The sequence below is a fragment of the Syngnathus leptorhynchus genome, chromosome 3, assembly GCF_054491065.1.
Source record: "Syngnathus leptorhynchus isolate UIUO chromosome 3, UIUO_Slep, whole genome shotgun sequence".
NCBI classification, from domain to species: domain Eukaryota; kingdom Metazoa; phylum Chordata; class Actinopteri; order Syngnathiformes; family Syngnathidae; genus Syngnathus; species Syngnathus leptorhynchus.
Window position 1 is genome coordinate 20,039,488 of NC_141197.1, and position 21,131 is coordinate 20,060,618.

At 40.7% G+C, this 21,131-nt stretch overlaps 1 protein-coding gene across 1 annotated transcript in view; it reads right to left on the reverse strand.

Moving 5' to 3' along the window:
* The window catches only part of gpc6a (glypican 6a), a 45,536-nt gene extending 33,564 nt beyond the window's left edge, over window positions 1–11,972 (reverse strand). Inside the window, exons 1-2 of the mRNA XM_085907449.1 lie at window positions 11,735–11,972; window positions 1,230–1,388 (exon numbers count right to left, since the gene is read on the reverse strand). Of these exons, the coding sequence (XP_085763575.1) occupies window positions 1,230–1,388; window positions 11,735–11,888 (313 nt within the window). The 5' untranslated portion in view covers window positions 11,889–11,972. The remainder of the gene's footprint in view (window positions 1–1,229; window positions 1,389–11,734) is intronic.
* Window positions 11,973–21,131: the final 9,159 nt, after the last annotated feature.

Sequence of the window (21,131 nt, forward strand, 5' to 3'; positions counted from 1 at the left end):
TCTGCCTGCCAAATCTGAACCACTCAAGGGCGTTACCACTGATGGCCACCTAGTGCTGTAATCCTGCATGTCACCCACCGTATTAATTGTTACGACAGCCATCCATTCCCAATGCGCCAACCCATACCATTGTCAATATATATATATATATATTGTTTTTTATATTACAAATATAAATGTTTATTTTCAGAATTGTGAACTGTTGGGGTCACAAATACTCTTGACATTTGACTTTTAGCCTTGGATTCTAATAACTAGCCCTAATAGAAGCCTAGACTGGTATCGTGTAGTTGATTTTCTGGTGGACTGTTAATGTATCTGGAAGTAGATTTGGACACAGTTTCTGCTGATAACGTTTGCTGTTGTGTTGGAACTGTGGAGGAATTTGAAAACAATGCCATGCAGGCCAAGTAATTCGCCAAAAAAAGAGGTAGGAGTGAAAATGTCCATTTTTTGTGATGCTTGTAGAATATTCAACAGTACACATTTTAAACAAGCAGGTTATTTGAATTTGCACAAGAAAAGTTTGACTGGATAAATGGACTTGGTTATTGTTGGAGTCTATTACCATATTTTGTTATTCAAGCTATCACATTGCTAAAAAGAAAGAATACTGAGAATTTATTTTCCCCGGGTTTCAATTTCTTGTTTTGTGCAAATCATTTTGCACTGAATGGCTTTTTTTTTTTTTTTATACCACAGTGGCTTGTACAAAACAAAAGATGAGATTTACTGCCCTATTTTTCCGACCCGTGCAAATTACATTTTCGGGGGGGGGGGGCAAAATAGCCTTTTGATACTAATTGTGCAATTATGCTTGTGGGTGCATTTTATTGAAAACTGATAGAAATAGAAAATGGCATCTTTTTACAACGCACTAAATGAAGCTGCCATTATCTGCCTAAAATACAGCAGATAAAGTTCTCATAAAGCCCTAATGGGGAGCAGTAAAGAGAGAAAAAAAAAACTCTTTTCAGTTTAAATGGACCCAGAATATGTTGTTTGGTGCAAAAAAAAAAGTACCAGACGGAAGCGAAAACATTGATGAATGAGAGTGAACCCTTAAAACCGAGCAGTCTGCCCATATCTTATTAATACTAGCCGAGTAATTATTAATCATTCCATCAGGAGTCTCGACATATACAAGTCTGACAGGACTCGCGTGAATACATTTGAGTGTCTGCAAGTGTAATTCAGATGTTCACAAGTCTCAAACTCCCGCCGCTTACCATCAAACTTTTTATGACTGGCGACGAACGTCACCCGCATGTCACGGCTGCTCTCCTCCACCAACTTCTCAAAGTCCAACTTGCTCTGCTGGTTGAGTTTGTCTTCCATGTCGGATGTGCAGCAGGTGTATCCCTGCGGACAGATGCGCAGGTGCTCACCTGGGAGGAGAAGCACAAAAAAAAAAAGCATTGTCGTTACACTGCATGGCTTCCTCGGCGGTGCGTTTGATCACGACTCCCCCATCGCTGATGTTTTCATCACATGAGGTTTACTGTAACAAATTGTCAGGCATGACTGACCTGCACATTCTTGTTGTTGGAGAATAACAACACAATAATGAAGTAGCAGATGAAAAGCAGTGGAGGGCTGGAGACTCATTTTTACTTTTGTGGGGGGTTTTGTCACAGTCTAAATAAGCAACCTTGGATATGGAGCTCAAACAGGGAAAAAATGGCAGGGGGGGAATACAAGACAAATTAAGACCTGTATGCAGCTGAAAAGAATCCGGAATCATGTATTGTGACACGTGGAACAGCATGTTGTAGAGCGTTATAGCCTTTTATGATATGATTCAGAAATAATGTGTGTGGGCAGTTGAGGTGCATCAAACTCTTTACGCCTCTCACTTGCTCTCATCCTTGATGCATAATATTAAGCAATGTTGTGTCAAGTCACAAGCTCAATATTGGCAAGGCCATAATGTAATACCTTTGAAAAAACAAATTTTAATTTAATTAAAAATAATAATAATTAAAAATAAACGCCTTTGAAAGAAGAAAGTGAAATAGGAATATTGACAGACAGAAAAGCCTTTTTTTATCAATATATATATATATATATATATATATATATATATATATATATATATATATATATATATATATATATATATATATATATATTTTTTTTTTTTTTTTTTTTTTTGCCATTTACAGGTAGCGGGATTAAATGTTCAATTACTCATTCCAAAGCAGGCAGAACAATGTAAAGTTTCAAGCGGAAAGAAAAGACGACAAAGCCTAAGCTTACTTCTTCCACAATCTAGTGGAACCTTCCAAGTCTTTGTGCATATAAAGGGTGAAGAAGCTGCACATGTGCATAGATAATGAAGCACGCTGCATATATGTGCTGCAAGTGGAGAATGTAGTTAAACACTAATCAGTCTTAAGAGAGATGCCAAGCTACAATAATGAGCCCAGCATCACCACCACAGCAGTTAAACACAAATCCATTTTTACCCCACAGCACCGCCAGCTCTATATGACCCCAGAGACCCAGCTGATTTAAGTCCAAATACAGCAGCTGATTGGAAATGGCTTCATTTGGAGTCATAATTCAATACAAAGTGTGCTGTAGATAAAAACTCAGCAAAAATAACTGGTACGATATTTTCATTCTGTGCGAAGTGCATTTAAAAACTGCAAAAACAAGGCGGAATTTTGCCGTCACATTTGAAAAAGGGAAGTTTGCAACATTGTGGGCGTGAACACATGCGACTTGATTTGCTGCCACTCAGGAGACTGAAATCGGAACCTATGTTGTTATAATAGCAAATCTAAAGGGAAAAATATTTGATGCAAGAAGAAAAATCGGGTTAAATCACTTTAAAATCTCGCAGTGCTCACGAGTCTCCCGGTTCGTGTCTTCTTGACTGCGTTGCACCAAAACTGGAATTTGAAACTGAGCTGTCAATACGAGCAAGATCACAGTTGTGTATTTGAGTTGAAAACTTCTGTTTGAGGTAGAAGATGAAGGGCTGTGTTTTTTTTTTTTCATGTCAGCACAATGACCACCTCTCGCTGTGCATGGACAGTTGCTTCATTTTCAAATGCGGAACCTTCCTCAAAGGAAGCGCCCTCAAAGTCATGCATGTTTCTATTTTTAAGGAAAATTAATACCGCACATTCCATTTTGATAATACTGACTGGTATCATTTATTTGTAAGATGAGCGAAAATAAAAGCAATAAAAAAAATTTGAAGTTTCACACAATGGCAGAAATAATTTCATGTAATGTGAGGCCGTTCCAGCTTTATGATTTTCTGTTGACAGTCTAAAAAGACACATGCATAAATATACTCCCGACTAACTTGAAGCACAAGCGTGCTCATGTTGCAAGTCGCTTCACCTGCAGACATAAAATTGATTTGCAGAGGAAACCAGGCTAGCATTTAATGAGCGATTGTCATGCTTTCCCACGATTGCCTTGACTAGTATTCGGAAGATATCAAAACGTGATGCGACTGCGCTTCAATCAACATTGCCAATCATGCCGCCTTTTTCGACTTCACGCTGCAGCACATGAAGCGGAAATAGGCCAGTTGCTCAGAGACGCACGAGGACGAGTGTGATCTTGTGATTGAAAACAATTAGAATAAGATTTAACTATTTGTCTCCTGGAAGGTTTGCATGATGTGGCCTGCATTAAAGAAAAAAAAAAAAGTGTGCAGTTTGTCATAAATTATTATTTGTTAACTTTATAAAGGAAGAATTTTTGATGTACCTCTCGCTATGCATATGAATTTTTATGATCAGTGTGAGTTCACGGGTGGTATTCCTTTGAAAAATTCACACGTCATTAAAAAAGAAAATCCTGGTTGATTGGCCGAGAACATTAGTGGGACGTTGGTAACGGTCCCAGAACGCATCAGCGGCATCTGTCAAAGCATTTTGCCAAATCCTTACTGTGACTACATTTCTCACTCGACCCTTTTTTTGGACTCACATTTGATTTCCGCTGATTTGACGCATTTAATGTGTTCTGTCAGTTGTGCGGTTTGTTGTTTGAGTTGAAACAACTAAGTAGGAGGGTGTACAGTTAAGTTGGAATGACTGAGCATGGAAACAAAGTGTAGGTAAGCCATTTTTTTTGAGTGACAGCGCTGACAGAGGTGTAAATTTATTCAAAGGAGTTGCAGACATCACCTCAGGACTGCCGCCTTTGTTTCCCTGCCAAGCGACACAGAATTATCCTAAGCTGTTAGTTGTTCCATGGAACTGCCAGTTTTGTTTTACAGACTGAGCTACAGCTGTCCTGTATATATATATAACAGTTTCAAAAGTATGCTGCCGAGGTAAGAAAAAAAAACAAAACAATAACAAAAAGTGTCTTTTGTTCCCATGTGTGGTAATAGACGGTGTGATTAACTCCCACAAGGATTCATTAGTCTACCTGGCCAAAGGGCAACAAGCATATGGTCCACACCATCTGGTACATCCCTTGACCACTCTTAATTAATAAAGGGAACATTTTTTGCATGCCAAAATGTTTTAACAGTTCCTGTGGTCAAGAGCACTGGCGGAGCTAGAGGTGGGGCTGCAGGGGCAGTGCCCCCCCCCCCCCCCACAACAATATCCTTTGGATCCCTCTAGTGCTTGGCCAGATAATTGGCTTTTGGGTATGTTCTGATTTTTTTTCCCCTGGATTTTTTTTTTCCACAAAAGGAATGTTTATCAGCATTTTAAGAAGAATTTGAGAGGGTAATAAATAAATTAATTCATTCATTAAATAAATGTTTTACGGACCCCCTGTAATTGATCTCACCTTCTGCTGTGTTATACGTTGAACACCATACAATCTAATCACGTGCAAGCTAGCAGGCAAAAGAAAGTACTGTAGTTAGCGCTTTACATTTGCGCACAGCACCACTGGTACTAAAGCTCATCCAATTACAGATTGTGTTAAAAAAAAAAAAACAATTGAGGTTTGTTAACAGGTTGGTGTGGCTACCAGCAACCATTACAGTTCATCACGCGGTCCCTGTGGGAAATTGATTGCCCACACCGGACCTTGTAGAAGTGGCCTTAATGGTGCGTACAACCTCTAATGTAAATGGCCGTTATTGAGTCCTTTTGGGATGGCCAGCTTTTTCAAATTGCTTTTAATATATACTACAGTTTTTTCTTGTATTTCAAATGTTCCGGCTTGACAGGAATTTGATCATCTCAGACATTACAGCTCTGTAATCACTGGAATAAATAGTTGAGTTTCAAGTGGATTAGGAGGCTCGCCATCCATTACATATCTGACACGGTGGTCTGAGAAATGTGTGACTCAGGCACAATTGGCTTGTCTCACGTTTGAGATATGACTGCACTGGCTCTTGGCCCATAATGACTGGAATGACCTTGGCTGGAAGACAGAATTCACTGGTGACAAATTTGCATCCATGCTACCAAAAAAAAAGGCAAAACTGTTATAAAAGCAAACCTGCCCTATATACTTTTTTGACCAATACAGGTCAAAACAAAGTAGGATCCCCAAATATAAAGTAGCAGAGTGGCAATTAGGACATTAAAAGGTTGAAGTCTGCCACTAACTGACTTTTGCTGACTTTAAGTTATAAAGGAAGCTGTGTAACCTCCATTTAAAGCGCGTGATCTGATCTGATTTTTTTTTTTTTTTTTTTTGCAGCCGCAGTTGTTATTGCTTATTGCCACCATCAAATACATTTTCTGAACGGCTCATCCTAATAAGGCGGTAATGACGTGCCTTTGTTGCATTTCCTTTCACTGCAATCTGATCGTTGACAGTCATCCTCTGTTAGATATATGAAATAATAAAGTGTGCATACATACATACGCTTTATGGGCCATTATGACTTGTCAACAGAAATGCAAGAAGTGGAAGGAAACCCAATTACTGCACTAAATCACATCTGTCCGCATGCAGAAGTGGGAAAAAATGCATCAAGCGTGATTGATCTCGGCGCTACATTGCCATCTGGATCTGGTCTCCATCACCCACATCATCCACTTTCAACTGACTCCACTGGGGCGTCAGACCCTAATTGAATATGTCCAAACAAGATGACACACATAACTCCCACGATTGCTCCAGCCATATGTTCCCATACTCGCAGGATGCGAAGGAATTTTTGATATGAACTTTCAAATAACCCATCAAGCCAAACTTGCTTTTCTTCATTTGAACAAACCCAATATGATTCAGTTTTGACGATAGCTGAGTTCATATGTTTTCCAATCAAATTCATTTTCCAGTGCATCTTTTTGCGGAATTTCCCCAAAGATAAAGCTTTTCATTTTGCGTGGTGACAGAATTGCTTCAATCAGACTCTGTCGTGCCTAAATGAGATATTGGTTCAAGTCACGAAAAGGCAAACGCTATAAGCTACTAAATCTTTTCAACTGTAAGCAATGTTTTATAATATTCTTCCAGGAGATTGCTTGTATCATATTCCAAGGCAAATAAACTTCATTGCAAACATGATTGTCCAACACAATAAAAAACATACTGAAAAGATGAATATTACAAAAGTTTCAGCAGAAGCGAACTTGATATAAAATGAGATACTGTATCGTGTGACGCTATTGGACTGTTGTGATTTTGAAAATGTTGAGCTTTCATAAAATGTGTATCAGGAAGAAATTACATTTAAATAAAAGACCAAAGCATCTCACATTCATATTGATGGGCAAAGCCCGCCCACGCAAGTATTGTTACACACCATACGTTGCATAATATTCAGCAATCATCCAAGCCACGAGAATGATGACTCACTGAGTCTATTTGAATATGACTGCAATTTCCACCATTCACCTTCATCGCTCTAGATTAGCCTGGCCATTGAGAAGAGCGCAGACCTGGGAGGTTGAAGACTCACGCTAATGCACGACTGAGGACTAAACACAACAGCTGGTGGTCTGGAGAGCCTGAGGTAGAGAGCCCCGGGGTGAGCAATGACCAGCCCACTCATTTAGCAGCTTAACCAGGAGGCAGGAAACAGCAGGACTCCGAGACTCTGTCTGGCTCTCGTTCAGACTCGAGAAGATTGGGATGTGAAAGGAGATAACGATGTGGCTGACAGAATGCCGCTCACTCCATATAGTTTTACCTTTGAAGTTTTCACTGCGCTACATTGGACTTGATTAAGATATTATTAGTGGTTATTAGCTGCTGCTCAGCCCAGCCCATCCTGGAAGCTGCTGGACTACTGATTTGTTTATCCTGACTACAGAGCTCAGGGGAACTCCATGTTGCGAAAAAAAAAAAGTCACGATGACAACGTGCAAAGAAAACGACAGAGTTCTTCTGGGGTTCAGCGAATACCCATCGACCTCCAATGTATTTAGGAGCGTCGAGTCCTCGAGGGGAGTTTTCAGCGAGGCCTGCAATTATGAAATGTTTTAATTAAAACAAGAATGATTTAACCCTGAGGTTAAGATCAACTCTCAACATAAAAATAACTCCAATTAGACTTGGGATGATGTCAATTAGTCAGCCTACCTTCGGGTGTCATTGGGATCACACAAGACTGGGTCATGAACTTAAATCATTGCTGTCCATTTTTAAAAATGAATGCTGGAGAAAAAGCTTTTTTTTTAAATGAAGATTGGAGTGTCAAATTACACGACGTTTGCACCTGACGTTTCCATAACACTCTTTGTTTATTTCTACTAAATGCTTGTTTATTTGCAAATCACCCAGGAGAGTCTAATTTAGCGTGTTAAGTCAGCCATGGGCAGTGAAAAACAAAAATAAAAAGTCCCCAGCGTGAAAGATATTTGCAGCTTTGACACCTCTGTCGAACCCCGGAGGTTTACCCGACAGCGCAAGGCGTCGCAGCTCTGTCGGTCTCATGTCAAGCTCGGGAGTCCATTCCTCCAGAGCATAGGTGTCAAACTCGAGGCCCGTGGGCCAGATGCGGCCCTCCGCATCATTTGATGTGGCACGCGAGACAAATTTGGCATCGACTTTGTATCATGACTAAAATTACAAATTGTCTTTGCTTTAAAAAAACAAAACATTGCTTGCCATTTGTCTTTTTAAAACGTTTTTTACGACTCTCTGATTTCAAAATTAGTTATTCATCAGTTTGTTTTGTAGCCTATACTGTATATAGAAGACGATGACAATCATAATGGCCCTAAACTATGACTAGGATGCAGCCCGCGATAAAAATGAGTTTGACACCCCTGCTCCGGAGGGTTTCCGAGTCTCTCGGTCTCCGTCCAAAATACATTTAGTTGATTCTAAAGACTTGAGTCTAAAAACGAGCCAGTTGCGTGGAGTCGTGCTTCTTTTCATCAAGCAAACGCTTTTCTATCATGATTTATGTATGGCCGCTTTGGTCACACACGGTAATCCCTACACATGAGACGTTTCCCTGCGACATATTGCAAATTTTCTAGTTTCTCGCAAAGCTTTCACAGGGTAGAAAGCCTGAAAAGCTCACAGCGAGTAGTTAACTGAAAGCAGGGCAAAGTGGCTGAGTGTCGCAGTCCATATGCTACTGGAGGCTTTTCACACTACTCAGGGAAAAAAAAAAAAAAGTCTTGGCGCTGAGTACAGCTTTCAGAAATCCCGCAGATGATACATTTTACAGTCATTCGATCATTTTAGTGGCCAAAAGTATTGTCAGATTGGAATTCAATATCCCAAACAAGGCAGAAGTAAGAACAATCCACACGGCCGTCAATGTGCCAAGCTCATTGTTGGCAGTGACGGGCCGGCCGATCTTGTTTGGAGCTGGCCAACAATTGTCCAATCACGGATTCAGGTAGCTCGGTTGCATTCTGCCAAATAAGGCTCTTCTATTTTTATTGATGTATTTTTTTTTTTTTTATGTATTGATTTATTGGCAGCGACGCCGTGTTTCACTCCTGCCATCACTTTACGATACAATATTTTGCATTATAGTTATTGTTATCATTATTTTTTACAAAATCTAATCTACTTTACAATACAATATTTTGCTTTGTTGGTATTATTCATTTTACAAAATTGAATCTATTTTGATCCTTATTTAAATTCCACCAACATTCGTGGTTTCCATTTTGTTTTCTAACTTCTGCTCGACATTTGGTTCCGTATTCTGTCGACTCAGCAAATTTAAAGGCTGATTCCAACTGCCTGCAGAATTTGTATACGGAATTTGCCAAGCGAGAGTTTTATATTGTGTTTGTGTTCTTTGGACCCGCTCACAGCGCCACAATTCATGGCACAAATCATTATTCTATTATTTAAAAAAATTACTTGCAAAGGATCTTGCCAAACTTGCAAACAATGAATTATGCTAGTATGAAACATTACTAGAATTCTTTTTAATAAGAACAAATCAAAGAACAATCTTTGAGGGATCCCGGAGGTAATTGTTATTCCAGAGTAATCAAATAATTCTACAACCAATCGTGCTGCATGTAATGTTGTTTCCAAGCTTTTAAAGCCTCATTTTGGCAAACGGCATTTATATGAAGTGCTTAATTGGAGCATTCACGAGCTGTTCCAAACAAAGAGCAGGTCATAAAGTGGCAAACATCTGAATCGGGCTCATATCACACCGTTGCACGCTCAACAGATACGGCGTTGTCAACATGCTAAGCGAGAAGCGTATTTAAATGACTTGGACTTCCCTTGTTTGAATAATATTTCTGACAAGCAATTAAGTCAAAAACCAACAGCGCGAGAGATTTGCAGCACCCCTTTATGACTTTACTCTGCAGTAATCCGTTTGGGAAAACTCACAAAGAAGGGGAAGAATAGGCCACTTGAAAATATCACTAATAATTCTTTTATTTTGCTCTTTCGCCGAATTAGTATTGCAAGTTGAATATATCGGCCATTTTGGCTTCTAACAAGAGACACATTGTAATTGTAATTTTGTGGATTTGCCATTATGCCTGACACATTTAAAGCTAGGGAGTTTTTTGAACTCGCACTGCAAATTTCAGCCACAGTTGCCTTGTAAGCTATTTCAGCAAATGATAGCAAATCTCATTCGATTGTGCACTTGGACAGTGAAAAAAAATGACTAAAACATGTAATCATGAGAAGAATCAATTTACTGAGCATTCATGAGGTTCTTTATGTTCTGAATGAGGGGGTTAGGACTCTGAAGCCCGAGGGACTCGTTCGGCTCTACACTTATATCGCCGTAATAGATGGACTTGAGGATTTAAATGTGTGAATAAATGTAGTTAAGTCAAGAGGCCATAAGAAAAACCACACGGTGAAACCCCCCCAAAAAATGAACACAATCTTTCAATACATTGAATCACTTACAGAAGGATGTTTCGATGTAAATGTGAGCTTAGAGGCGGAAATAGCCACCTCGTGTTTTCACGAGAAAGCTGCTGATGGCCGGATGAACACTAATGCTTGTCATGCTGTTTGCCGCACGTTTGGACCAGCACGGCTAATTCTCCTGAGAACCTTTGTTGGATTCATGCCAAGGTTATTAAGAGCCACAACACTCCAATAACAACCTGGGTGCAATTATATTTGCACACCAGCAAAAAAAAAAAAAAAGATTTTTTCAGATAAACAGGATGACACTCAGATGTAAAATGCAGATGAGCACCTTTTTTTTTTTTTTTTTCCTCAACACTGACTATGATCATGAATGCCCAAGACTACCAACAACCACTGTACCATCTCTTTTTCTTTCTTTTTCTTTTTTCCGAATAGAGTGATTTCACTTGTGACCTCACTCTGCATGTGCCTCCTTCCCTCATGGGGAGCTCACTATGTTTACTGACTAATCTTCTTCCCTTTGACCATAAATGTGATTAGTGCTTCACAAGAGATAATAAAAGCTCATATCTGCGCCGTACCAAAGAGCATGAATTAAAAACTAAGCCGTAGCCTTGAGGAATATATATATAGAAGAATTCTCATCAGAACCCATTTTTGGTGCCGAGTGCATACAGCCCCCTACTGGTAAATATTATTCTGTGCTGAGTGACTATCTTGAAATGTTACGGCATGATCCTCTGTTGAATATGAGCAACAAGTAGACCAAAGCATGTTTTCTCTTTTCATTGGACTCAGTGAAGCAATGACTTTTGGAAAATACACAAATGGTGCTTAATAAGAAGGGGACAGCTCACTTTAGAAACAGATTGCATTTAAGATGTTTGACCTCTGGGTGAAGTCACTTTGGTGACCATCTGGAGCTCATAAAATACTTCATATCATGTTAGTAGTTGTTTAAGTGTTATTACTAAATATAGTATTCTGGGACGATTTTGATTGTGGTCTTTCAAACATTACAAGTTCCATGGTACATTTTTCGTAACTGTGTCATCTAAGTATTTGATGAGGAGTTTGAATCGTCCATATTGTACATGGAAAGTCATTTCTAGTATGAGAAACCTCAATATTCCATGGCAAATTGAACTGTCATCATAAAAAATGGCATATTGAAAACAAATTCTGAACTATTTACTAACTTGTGATGAAGAAAGGCTTAAGAAGCATCACGCAAGACATTTCAATCTTATCTTTAATGCAAATGCCATTGTTTTTTTTATGAACGCTCATCATGATCATGGCAGCACTTTGTGTATTTTTATTTATTTTTTTGGACAACTATTGACCCTCTGTAAAAAAAAAAAAAAAAAGGACGGTGCTGCATGCTGATGATGACAGGGCGGGTTGTGTGTGTGTCCCACTTGCTGCCATCATATGAGGTGAGAGGGATGGATGGATGACACATGTGCCGATTGGAAGCAAGATGATGATGATGATCGCTTGTTATCCATACCTGATATTTCCTGATGAGGTACACCGATAAGACTGAATCCTTTGGCATGATACGCTTGTCTAACTTCGCCGCAGCTTCGAGCTTTGCTCTCGGCACAAAAAGAGGTGGACAGCAGCACCCACAGGGTGCACACAACCACTTGCGGTCTCCACATCGCCAACCACAGCACGGAATCCTCTCTGAGAAAGGATAAATCCACCAGGAAGGAAAAGGAAATCTTGAAAAGATGCCTCCAAAAATAAGCATTTAAACCAAAAAAAAAAAAAAGCTAATCAAATCACTCGTGACTTGCTTTACGTCCTCCACATTCCGATTCCGCTAAGCGCCGGAGAAGCAGCGATGCAACTCGTCCCGTGTCTGACGTGTCTGTCAGTGCGAGTCGAGTGACGAGCAAACGAGATGCGCGCAGCGGCCACGGCACGCCAAAAAAAAAAAAAAAAAAGGAGAGAGAGCGGGGAAAAAAATGGGAAGGGCAAAACATGGAGTGGAGTGGCCCCGACTTGATCAGCATAAGCAGTCCACGGGTGCTCGCTCACTGCTGTCCTCCGCTCTCGTGCATCCTCAATGCGCACAGCAGAACGCACTTGGGTGTGCGCACATGCGTCTGCGGAGGGAGGGTGTGGGCGCCCGCAAACATGATCACACCACTGGATCATCTCTTCTCCGCCCGCCTACATTCAAAGTCTGGACACAACTTAGAGATCGAATTAGATCCAATTTTGACAACCCCCAAGGGGCAGCCCGAGGCAAGAAGCTTCATTAATTTAACACACACACGCGCACGCGCACGCACAAAGGCGGGGGATGATGGCTTGCAATTAGAACGTTTAAGCAAACTTTTTTAGACTTATACTAAATGTAATTAAAACGACCTTGATTTCAAATAACATTTTTGCGCCGTAATTTGCCATAAGCGCAAGTATGAAAATCCAAATCAGTGGCGGAGCTAGATTTTTATCCCTAAGGGGGGTGGGGGGGCATTCTGCAAAACAAAATAAGGACAATATAGTAGAAACGCTGACTAACATTCTGTATATGTAGTCTACAGTAGAAGGGGGGAAAATGTTGGAAAAAATATCTTGCAAAATACCCCCAAATCAATCATCTGGCCATAACCTCGGGGTGGTTTAAGCATATTCCAAGCAGGGTGTTAGTGATGCCTCCGTGTACTCGCTTTGACATGAACACATCATCATGCAAGGCCTCGTTAGCTTGAAAATATTGACTTGTGGCTGGAGTCCCTCCTTGTGGAGACGCAGCGCTCACCTGTGTCATCAAGTTTTAATTACCTCTTGTGAGTCCTTCTTTCTCTCCTCTTTGCTTCACTGCGTAATCAGCCCCTTGCCTTTACTCGTGTTTTATCACCTGCAGTTAATAGATCACACACACACAAGCGCATGTGCACACACACCGTTGATACAAAAGTGTAAATCAGTGTTTAGAATAAAACGTATCCTCCAAAGAGGACAAAAGAGAAGAAAGATCAGGTCTGCTCCAGAAGAAAGGTGAACAGTGCTTTAAAAATGGATGAATCCTTCAGCCCTTCCGCCTGGTTGTCTTTTCCAACACAATCAGCACGTTGAGCCTGTTGCACGGTTTAGTGATCTCGTGGGCTTTTGGTTCCCGCTCGCTCTTGGATCGCTTTGCTCCATTGGGCCCAGGGTGCCTTGAATCTGTGGACGGAAATCTGATGGCATTTTGGAATGAAACGTGTCGACGAGGGTCGAGAACAAAAATGAGCCTTGAAATGCTATTAAATAATTGACTCGTTGGTTTACCATGACGAGATATTTCTTAATTATTGTGTGATTGAAATCAAATCATCCAAGTGATAATAAAGATGTCCTCCAAACATCTTGTCGGTACCACAGAGAAGGATAGAAGCAGCCACTTGTGTCATTGCAATGAAATGGAAAATCAAAGGAATAGAGGCTCTGAATATGAATGCAATTGAAAGCATTTCTTTTTATAAGGCTAATATATTTTATCCTTGACGGATTGTGAAGCACCACCGTCGCTGAAAATGAAACACTTGGTGATTGATGAGATATGTCCCAAGAAATTGTTTCTTATATTTCCATTTTATATCCAGCAATATTGTTTTTTTATTTTCTTTACATCTGCGATATATTCCAATTAAAAACGTTGACACACCAATCGAAGCGATTTCCAAAGAAAATAAAGAAAAAAAGCTTCATAAAATGGATTTTATTTTGCCCCAAATCAAATGCGTTTCCCTTTTTCATCACATTTTTTGTTTGCAGAGTGTTATCTCAGACCCACCGAGTTAATAGGCCTTTGCTAATGAGGCCTCACGATGATGGCCAAGAGGTGATCCCGTTAGCGGATCGATAGCTCACCATGAGGAGTCAGCACAAGGTTCATCATGACTCACTGGCTGCTCCGTGGGGAGAAGTCAGCTATCAAGAGCGAAGCTCACTCACGCCTTCCTCAATCGGCGGCCGCTAAGTGTACGTACGTGGACCGTTGCCTTTCATGGAGATTCTATTTCAAGCTCAAATCTGCTATGCGACATGTAGGCAATAAACTACTATACAGATGTCAAACCAGAGGCCCGGGGGCCAGATCCGGCCCGCCACATCATTTTATGTGGCCGGCGAAGACAAATTGTGCATCGACTTAATGTGTCAAGACTAAAATGGCAAATTGTCTTCACTTTTATAAACTACGGCTATCGCTAGCAATTTTCATTACCATTCATCTTTTTAAAGTAGGAAAGTAGTTAAGGAAAATGCCTTCCCCCTCCCATTAAAAAAAAAGGAATTTGCAAAGGTCTGCTTATCTGACGGCTCTTATCCAACAGAAAATGATCAGAGGGTTAATTAGAGTGTTTTGGTAGTCACACAATACAATGATTTTTCAAATCCATTTCAAGCGATATTCTATTGAATACACAACAAACTTTGCCATAATTTGTTGTTTTCAGTAGCTTGTGGGTCAGGCCTACTGTAAACAGATGAAGAATAAGCTCACTTTGCTCACATTAGCGCAGCAAGCAGTGGAATGAATAATTCATCAACATATAGGCTACTGTATAATTCATGAATGTTAAAGACAAATATATGCAATTATGGTAAAGAAATGAAAAAAATCTAAATTAAAAGGTATAGTGCAGCTTTGTGAAAGCCGCAGATGTGAGTTGAATGCAATCTTGACAAAATGTTTAACATCTTTCTGAGAGGATTTATAAACCATGACAGTAATCGTTTCTATTGTTCATGTCTCAATGCATCAATATTAGCATGTGCGTTTACAGCAGCAGATTATTTCACGCATTTCGTTGCTTTGCTAATCATCGTTGACAACTCTCATAAAATTCGGATCGAATGTCAAAAGTGCATTGTCATACTACGACAAATAATAAGAGCAACACGTAATTTAATGAGGAGGGAAACTTTACATCCCAGATGTTTGTGCCTCCTAATGATTTCAGGGGAAGGCATAATCAATAACGTGCATGTTGGCCCAAATGGCCGTTCCTTCATCATGTTCACACAACATGGAAAAGGTCATGTCAGACCAGCGTCAATCTCCGCTTGTTTGGCCTTATTCAGATTAAACAAGAACAACTGGCTCACCTTTCCTTTCCTGTCTGCGCTGCAGTCCTTTGTTTGGAGAACGTCAACATTGATATTCACCTCCAGAGCGAGGGCAACGCAAAATGGAGGAGAAGCATTTCACATTAACTCCGCGCTATGAGCGTCCGCATCTAATCGATGTTGACATCGAAATGCTTTTGATAAATGTTTTCACATTACCACAGTTCTTTTTTTTTTTTAACAATAGCTCTTCATGATAGTTCATACTTTTAGGACAATTTTCAAACACTGACATGATAATAAATAAATAAATAAATAAATAAATAAATAAATAAATAAATAAATATTATTGATCAAGATGAGTGACAGGGGGAGTTTGGAGGATTTGTCCATTTCAACCAAGCTGACACGCATGACGATAAAGAGAGATAGAGACATCCACAACAAAACGCCTACATAAGCCTGCAACCTTCACCAGTCAAGTGCTGCATTAAAATTTATCTCCTGTATTAATCTTGCCCAAACAATATTTGCTTTGTTTTATTACAGATTACCAGTCATAAAATACTCCCACCTTTGTCATTTGAATGTCTTCCAGAATAATGACAAAAGAGGGAGAGCTGCAAATGACTTGAGTGACAAAAAATGCGCAGCAAAACTTGAGGAAAGCAAAGGCAAAAAAATTCTCACTTGAATCAACGTGCCTTCTTTGCACATTCTATTTCTTCTTCTGTGCAGCACATTTCTTCCCATTCTCTCAGTTCCAGTTCTTTATTTAGTCTCATATGAAAAAGGATTCATTGGTGAACTCTCTTCGCAGTGACAAGCTTGACATTTCCCCCTCTGTGAATGGGGAAAATGTAAGCCTCAGATCAGCTTTCCAACTCAGGAGATTTAGCTGACCTTTAAAAATGCAACAGGGGAAGAAAGAACCTTGCCTTGAACTTCAAATGCGGTTCTGAGCTCTGGAAGAAAAAAAAAACACACATTTTCAACATGGGTTGATAGACAAAAGTCAAATATTCATTTCAAAATCATTTAAATGCCTGGAATGCAGTATAGCATGAAGGGTTATATCATGTCGTATGTGAGCCGCCATTTTGGAGCATCGTATTATGCCTCGGAAAGGTCATGAGGATTCTACGGTATGTAGATGACATCACCATTGCTTGATTGAAATAGACACACTGTTACAATCCCCAACATAACGATAAAAAAAACGCGTTGTGATTACTTCTGAGAAAATAACCGAGTGCGAGACTCAAGCGAACTGGACTTGGGGTCACAAAGAGTGAGCATCAGACAAGGCGGGGGTTTATTGTCCAAGAAAACCTTGGTAAAGACACACTGGGCTGATCTTTCACAACAGAACAATGGCGAGCAGACATTTATTATAAATTGACGGAGACGGCAATGTAAGCGGCCGCACGGTACATCCTTGCAAAAAACAGACCGAGCAAAAACGCGTCATTGTTGGCAAGAGATAATAGCAATAATAGTCGCTTTGCCGATGACAGCAAGCTCCATATAAACATCATTGATTTGTTTTGGGGATCCCTCCCGCCCAACAAAAACAAAATGACAAATTGCTGAAAATCATCACAGTTATTTCATGCGGCACGGCCAGCTTGCTTATGTACTCCATATCAAAATCAAACTGTGAGCTAAGTAAAAAAAAAAAGAAAAACCCCAAACAGTGTTGAACAAAGTGCTCCACAAAGACAAAAGTAATAAAACATATACTTACCATAAACAAATATAACATTAGACACCATAGTAAGAATGAAATAAATAAAGCACATAATGTTGTTTGCAAGTCTTTATGGATGGTCAGGGAACATTATGGAGAAGAAGTGGCTTTTAAGAATCCATTTCAAAACTGCAAGTGGGGGCAAGTCTGGGCTTTGGGAAAAGGCTCAGTCTCTCCTCCATTTTAACCCGAGCAAGTCACTGTATAATTCTGGAAACATAAAGTTTGTTTCAGAGATTGCAAAAAAAAAAAAAAACTGCTACAGTATTGCAGGGAAAGCAAATACGAGTCAGCCGCAAACATCCCTGCGGTCCAGAATGGAAAACTGAGCAGGTGGGTTCATCCAGTCGACTATACCGAGACAATTATCTCCCTCGCCAGTCGATATATCACAAAGAATTGATTGCTTCCCACAAACCTAATGTTTTAAAATGAGCTGCAAAAAGTCCACCATTACAACACATTACGCTAGCTTAATAAACAATATCAAACTCATTAATCTCCACGTCGATGACCGGCAAGCCCAGCTAGCAAGTTAATTAAATTTCTTGCGTGTTTGTATTGGTGGGTCAGCGCAGTTATCGATGCACTGCAACATAAAGAATGGCCACGCCCCAAACAGAATGATCCGGTTATTGTTGTTTTCATGTGGTCCATCAATTGAGCTCCACAGCAATACAGCAATTGTTTTGATCCCTAAAATTGCTTTGATTGCATTTAGTGGCTTGCTAACTAAGCACGCCACTAAACATTTGATCAGCACCGTAACATTTCCGGGTCAAAGTACAATTCAAACTGCCTGTAACCACCTAAATAATACCAGCCGATTCTGTTCATAATTTTTATGGACAGGATTTCTAGGCGCAGCCGAGGCGTTGAGGGGGTCCGGTTTGGGGACCTCAGCATCGCGTCTCTGCTTTTTGCAGATGACGTGGTGCTGTTGGCTTCTTCAGTCCGTGATCTCCAGCTCTCACTGGAGCGGTTCGCAGCCGAGTGTGAAGCGGTCGGGATGAGGGTCAGCACCTCCAAATCCGAGTCCATGGTCCTCGGTCGGAAAAGGGTGGAATGCCCTCTCCGGATCGGGGATGAGATCCTGCCCCAAGTGGAGGAGTTCAAGTATCTTGGGGTCTTGTTCACGAGTGAGGGCAGGATGGAGCGCGAGATCGACAGGCGGATCGGTGCAGCGTCGGCAGTAATGCGGACTCTGTACCGGTCCGTCGTGGTGAAGAGAGAGCTGAGCCAAAAGGCAAAGCTCTCGATTTACCGGTCGATCTACGCTCCTGCCCTCACCTATGGTCACGAGCTATGGGTCGTGACCGAAAGAACGAGATCCAGGATACAAGCGGCTGAAATGAGTTTCCTCCGCAGGGTGTCCGGGCTCTCCCTTAGAGATAGGGTAAGAAGCTCGGTCATCCGGGAGAGACTCGGAGTAGAGCCGCTGCTCCTCCACGTTGAGAGGAGCCAGATGAGGTGGCTCGGGCATCTCATCAGGATGCCTCCTGGACGCCTCCCTGGGGAGGTGTTCCGGGCATGTCCCACCGGTAGGAGACCCCGGGGTCGACCCAGGTCGCGCTGGAGAGACTACGTCTCTCGGCTGGCCTGGGAACGCCTTGGGATCCCCCGGGATGAGCTGGAGGAAGTGGCTGGGGAGAGGGAGGTCTGGGAGTCCCTCCTAAAGCTGCTGCCCCCGCGACCCGACCCCGGATAAGCGGAAGAAGATGAAGGTGAAGAGGTGAAGGTAAAGGCTTGCTAACGTCATTTAATGGAGTCTCGGGCTTCAGTTAGTTCTTCATGAGGCATTTGAATGTCTATCTATCTATCTATCTATCTATCTATCTATCTATCTATCTATCTATCTATCTATCTATCTATCTATCTATCTATCTATCTATCTATCTATCTATCTATCTATCTATCTATCTATCTATCTATCTATCTATCTATCTATCTATCTATCTATCTATCTATCTATCTATCTATCTATCTATCTATCTATCTACCTACCTATCTATCTATCTATCTATCTATCTATCTATCTATCTATCTATCTATCTATCTATCTATCTATCTATCTATCTATCTATCTATCTATCTAGTGAGCAAGCTAACGGTTTTCCTTGGTTGCGGTGTGTAGATTGTGTTTCCCTTTCTGGACCTCATTCAAGCCAAGCTCTTCCAAAGTGTCCTTCTTCCGGAAGCTTTTCTCATATTACTTTTGTGACCTCCGTCTCACCAAGTATTGCATACAAATGTTGTCAAGCAAATGGCGCATGGCAACGCTTCACATTTGAAGTGGTATCGTACGGATACGGCGAAGAGATGCAGCGAATGAAATTCCTTGATTGGTTTTCGGTGTGGTGTCACACGCTGACATATCCACTTGGAACAGCTGCCAAATGACAGAATTTATGAGGCAATCATACTCGAAGAGCATTTTTTTCGTTTTGTATCATATTTGGAAAGAAATCGTTATGTCAAAGTGAGTCACAGATTGAAGGTTGACGGGAGAGCTACTATATTTATTGCTTTAGTCGCATTCTCGCGTTTGTTTTCCCCAGCGGTGACGTCTCAATATGTATAAATGTATAAAGAGCATCGAACATTGGTATGAGGTGACATCATGGCTATCTCTTGACTTTTATTTTGAAGCATCATCATCAAACATGGCCGCCATTGGGTTCTTTGGAGGTGTTCAAGTCATCAAGCGATGGCCTCCCAGGAGCTGCTCTGTATCAGTGAGTCATTGCTGAAGGATCAGAGTGTGGCCTGAAATTAACTGGATATTGATTCTGTGCACAGCGGTCCCCATGACAGCTTTTTGAAGCAAAATCCCCCTCCGCCACATTCATACTGACTTAGTGGGGGATTCCAAATGTTTTTGAACAACGGGGGGGTGAGCACTCGAGTGGGCGTTACTCGAAGGCACCCGCGGGGGCAGTCAACATAAGAAGTTAAATTCAAAAGCTTCACAATACAGAAAGGCAACGAGATTTCCATTTTGGACTCGATCGTGAACACCAGCCAACGTTGAAATGCTTGTATCCAGAAATCAGGGCAAAAAGTGATAATTGGGTTGCTGCTGAGTGAGCTACAGATGAGTTGTGCAGTGACAGCAACCATTAAGTTGTGTACAGAAAGCACAAGGCTGCTTGCTGCTTGTCAGCCACCGGGGAGATATCCAAGCTTTTTAGCAGAAGAGGGCAAGCGTGATGGATCGCCACACCTTCGTGTAGCTCCCACTCAACGAGAAGCCGCACCACTTAAAGAATGCCCACCCAAAATCCAACAAAACTGCTTGTTCAAATGAATGAATGATACATGCGCAATCAGGAAGAAGATGTGTTTTCTTAAAATCAACACATCTTGTGTTGACACTTTGAGGCATGGTGAATATTCATCACTATTAGGATGCTCCTATGATTCATCCAAAACACTTCTTCTCAGGAAGAATGTCAACACTAACAACATCATATGTAGCTCAAACTATGTTGGAATTATGTACCACCAAGAGAAAGTAAATCAAACAAATGATTCCATGTTCAAAGACTAGTCAAGAGTCAACAAAGAAAATTGTGTGCCAAAACTGGCCAACATCAAAGTATATCCCAAAGAGTCCGAAATACAACATGATTTTTGTAAACAATAAAATAGATACAAATAATAAACAATAAGAAAAATAAAAAATAAAAAAAGAAATACAAATAAAAAAAAATAAAAAATCTAAATCAACAATTCTGCCAGTTAGCTTTGATAGTGGTCTGTACATCAATGAATGCCATTTTAGCTTCATTTGTTTAAGAAAAAAAATACCAGTAAGCGTTTTTTACATTGTTATTCTGACAGCCCAGTTCTGTAAAAAAATAAAAAACGCACACAATATGTTGAGCATGAGTCATAGTTTATAATCCGCATGAGCCTAACGGATATTGCAAAAGCTTGCGTTGCTTTTTGATCACATGGAAAAGGCCGCATCGCCTTTTATATGTTCCGCCTGCCTCGCCATTTAAATGCAAAACAGCAGATCAGGCACATACGAGTGATTAGCATGCCGCTAATATGCATACTCTTAAGGTCATTAGAACAGATA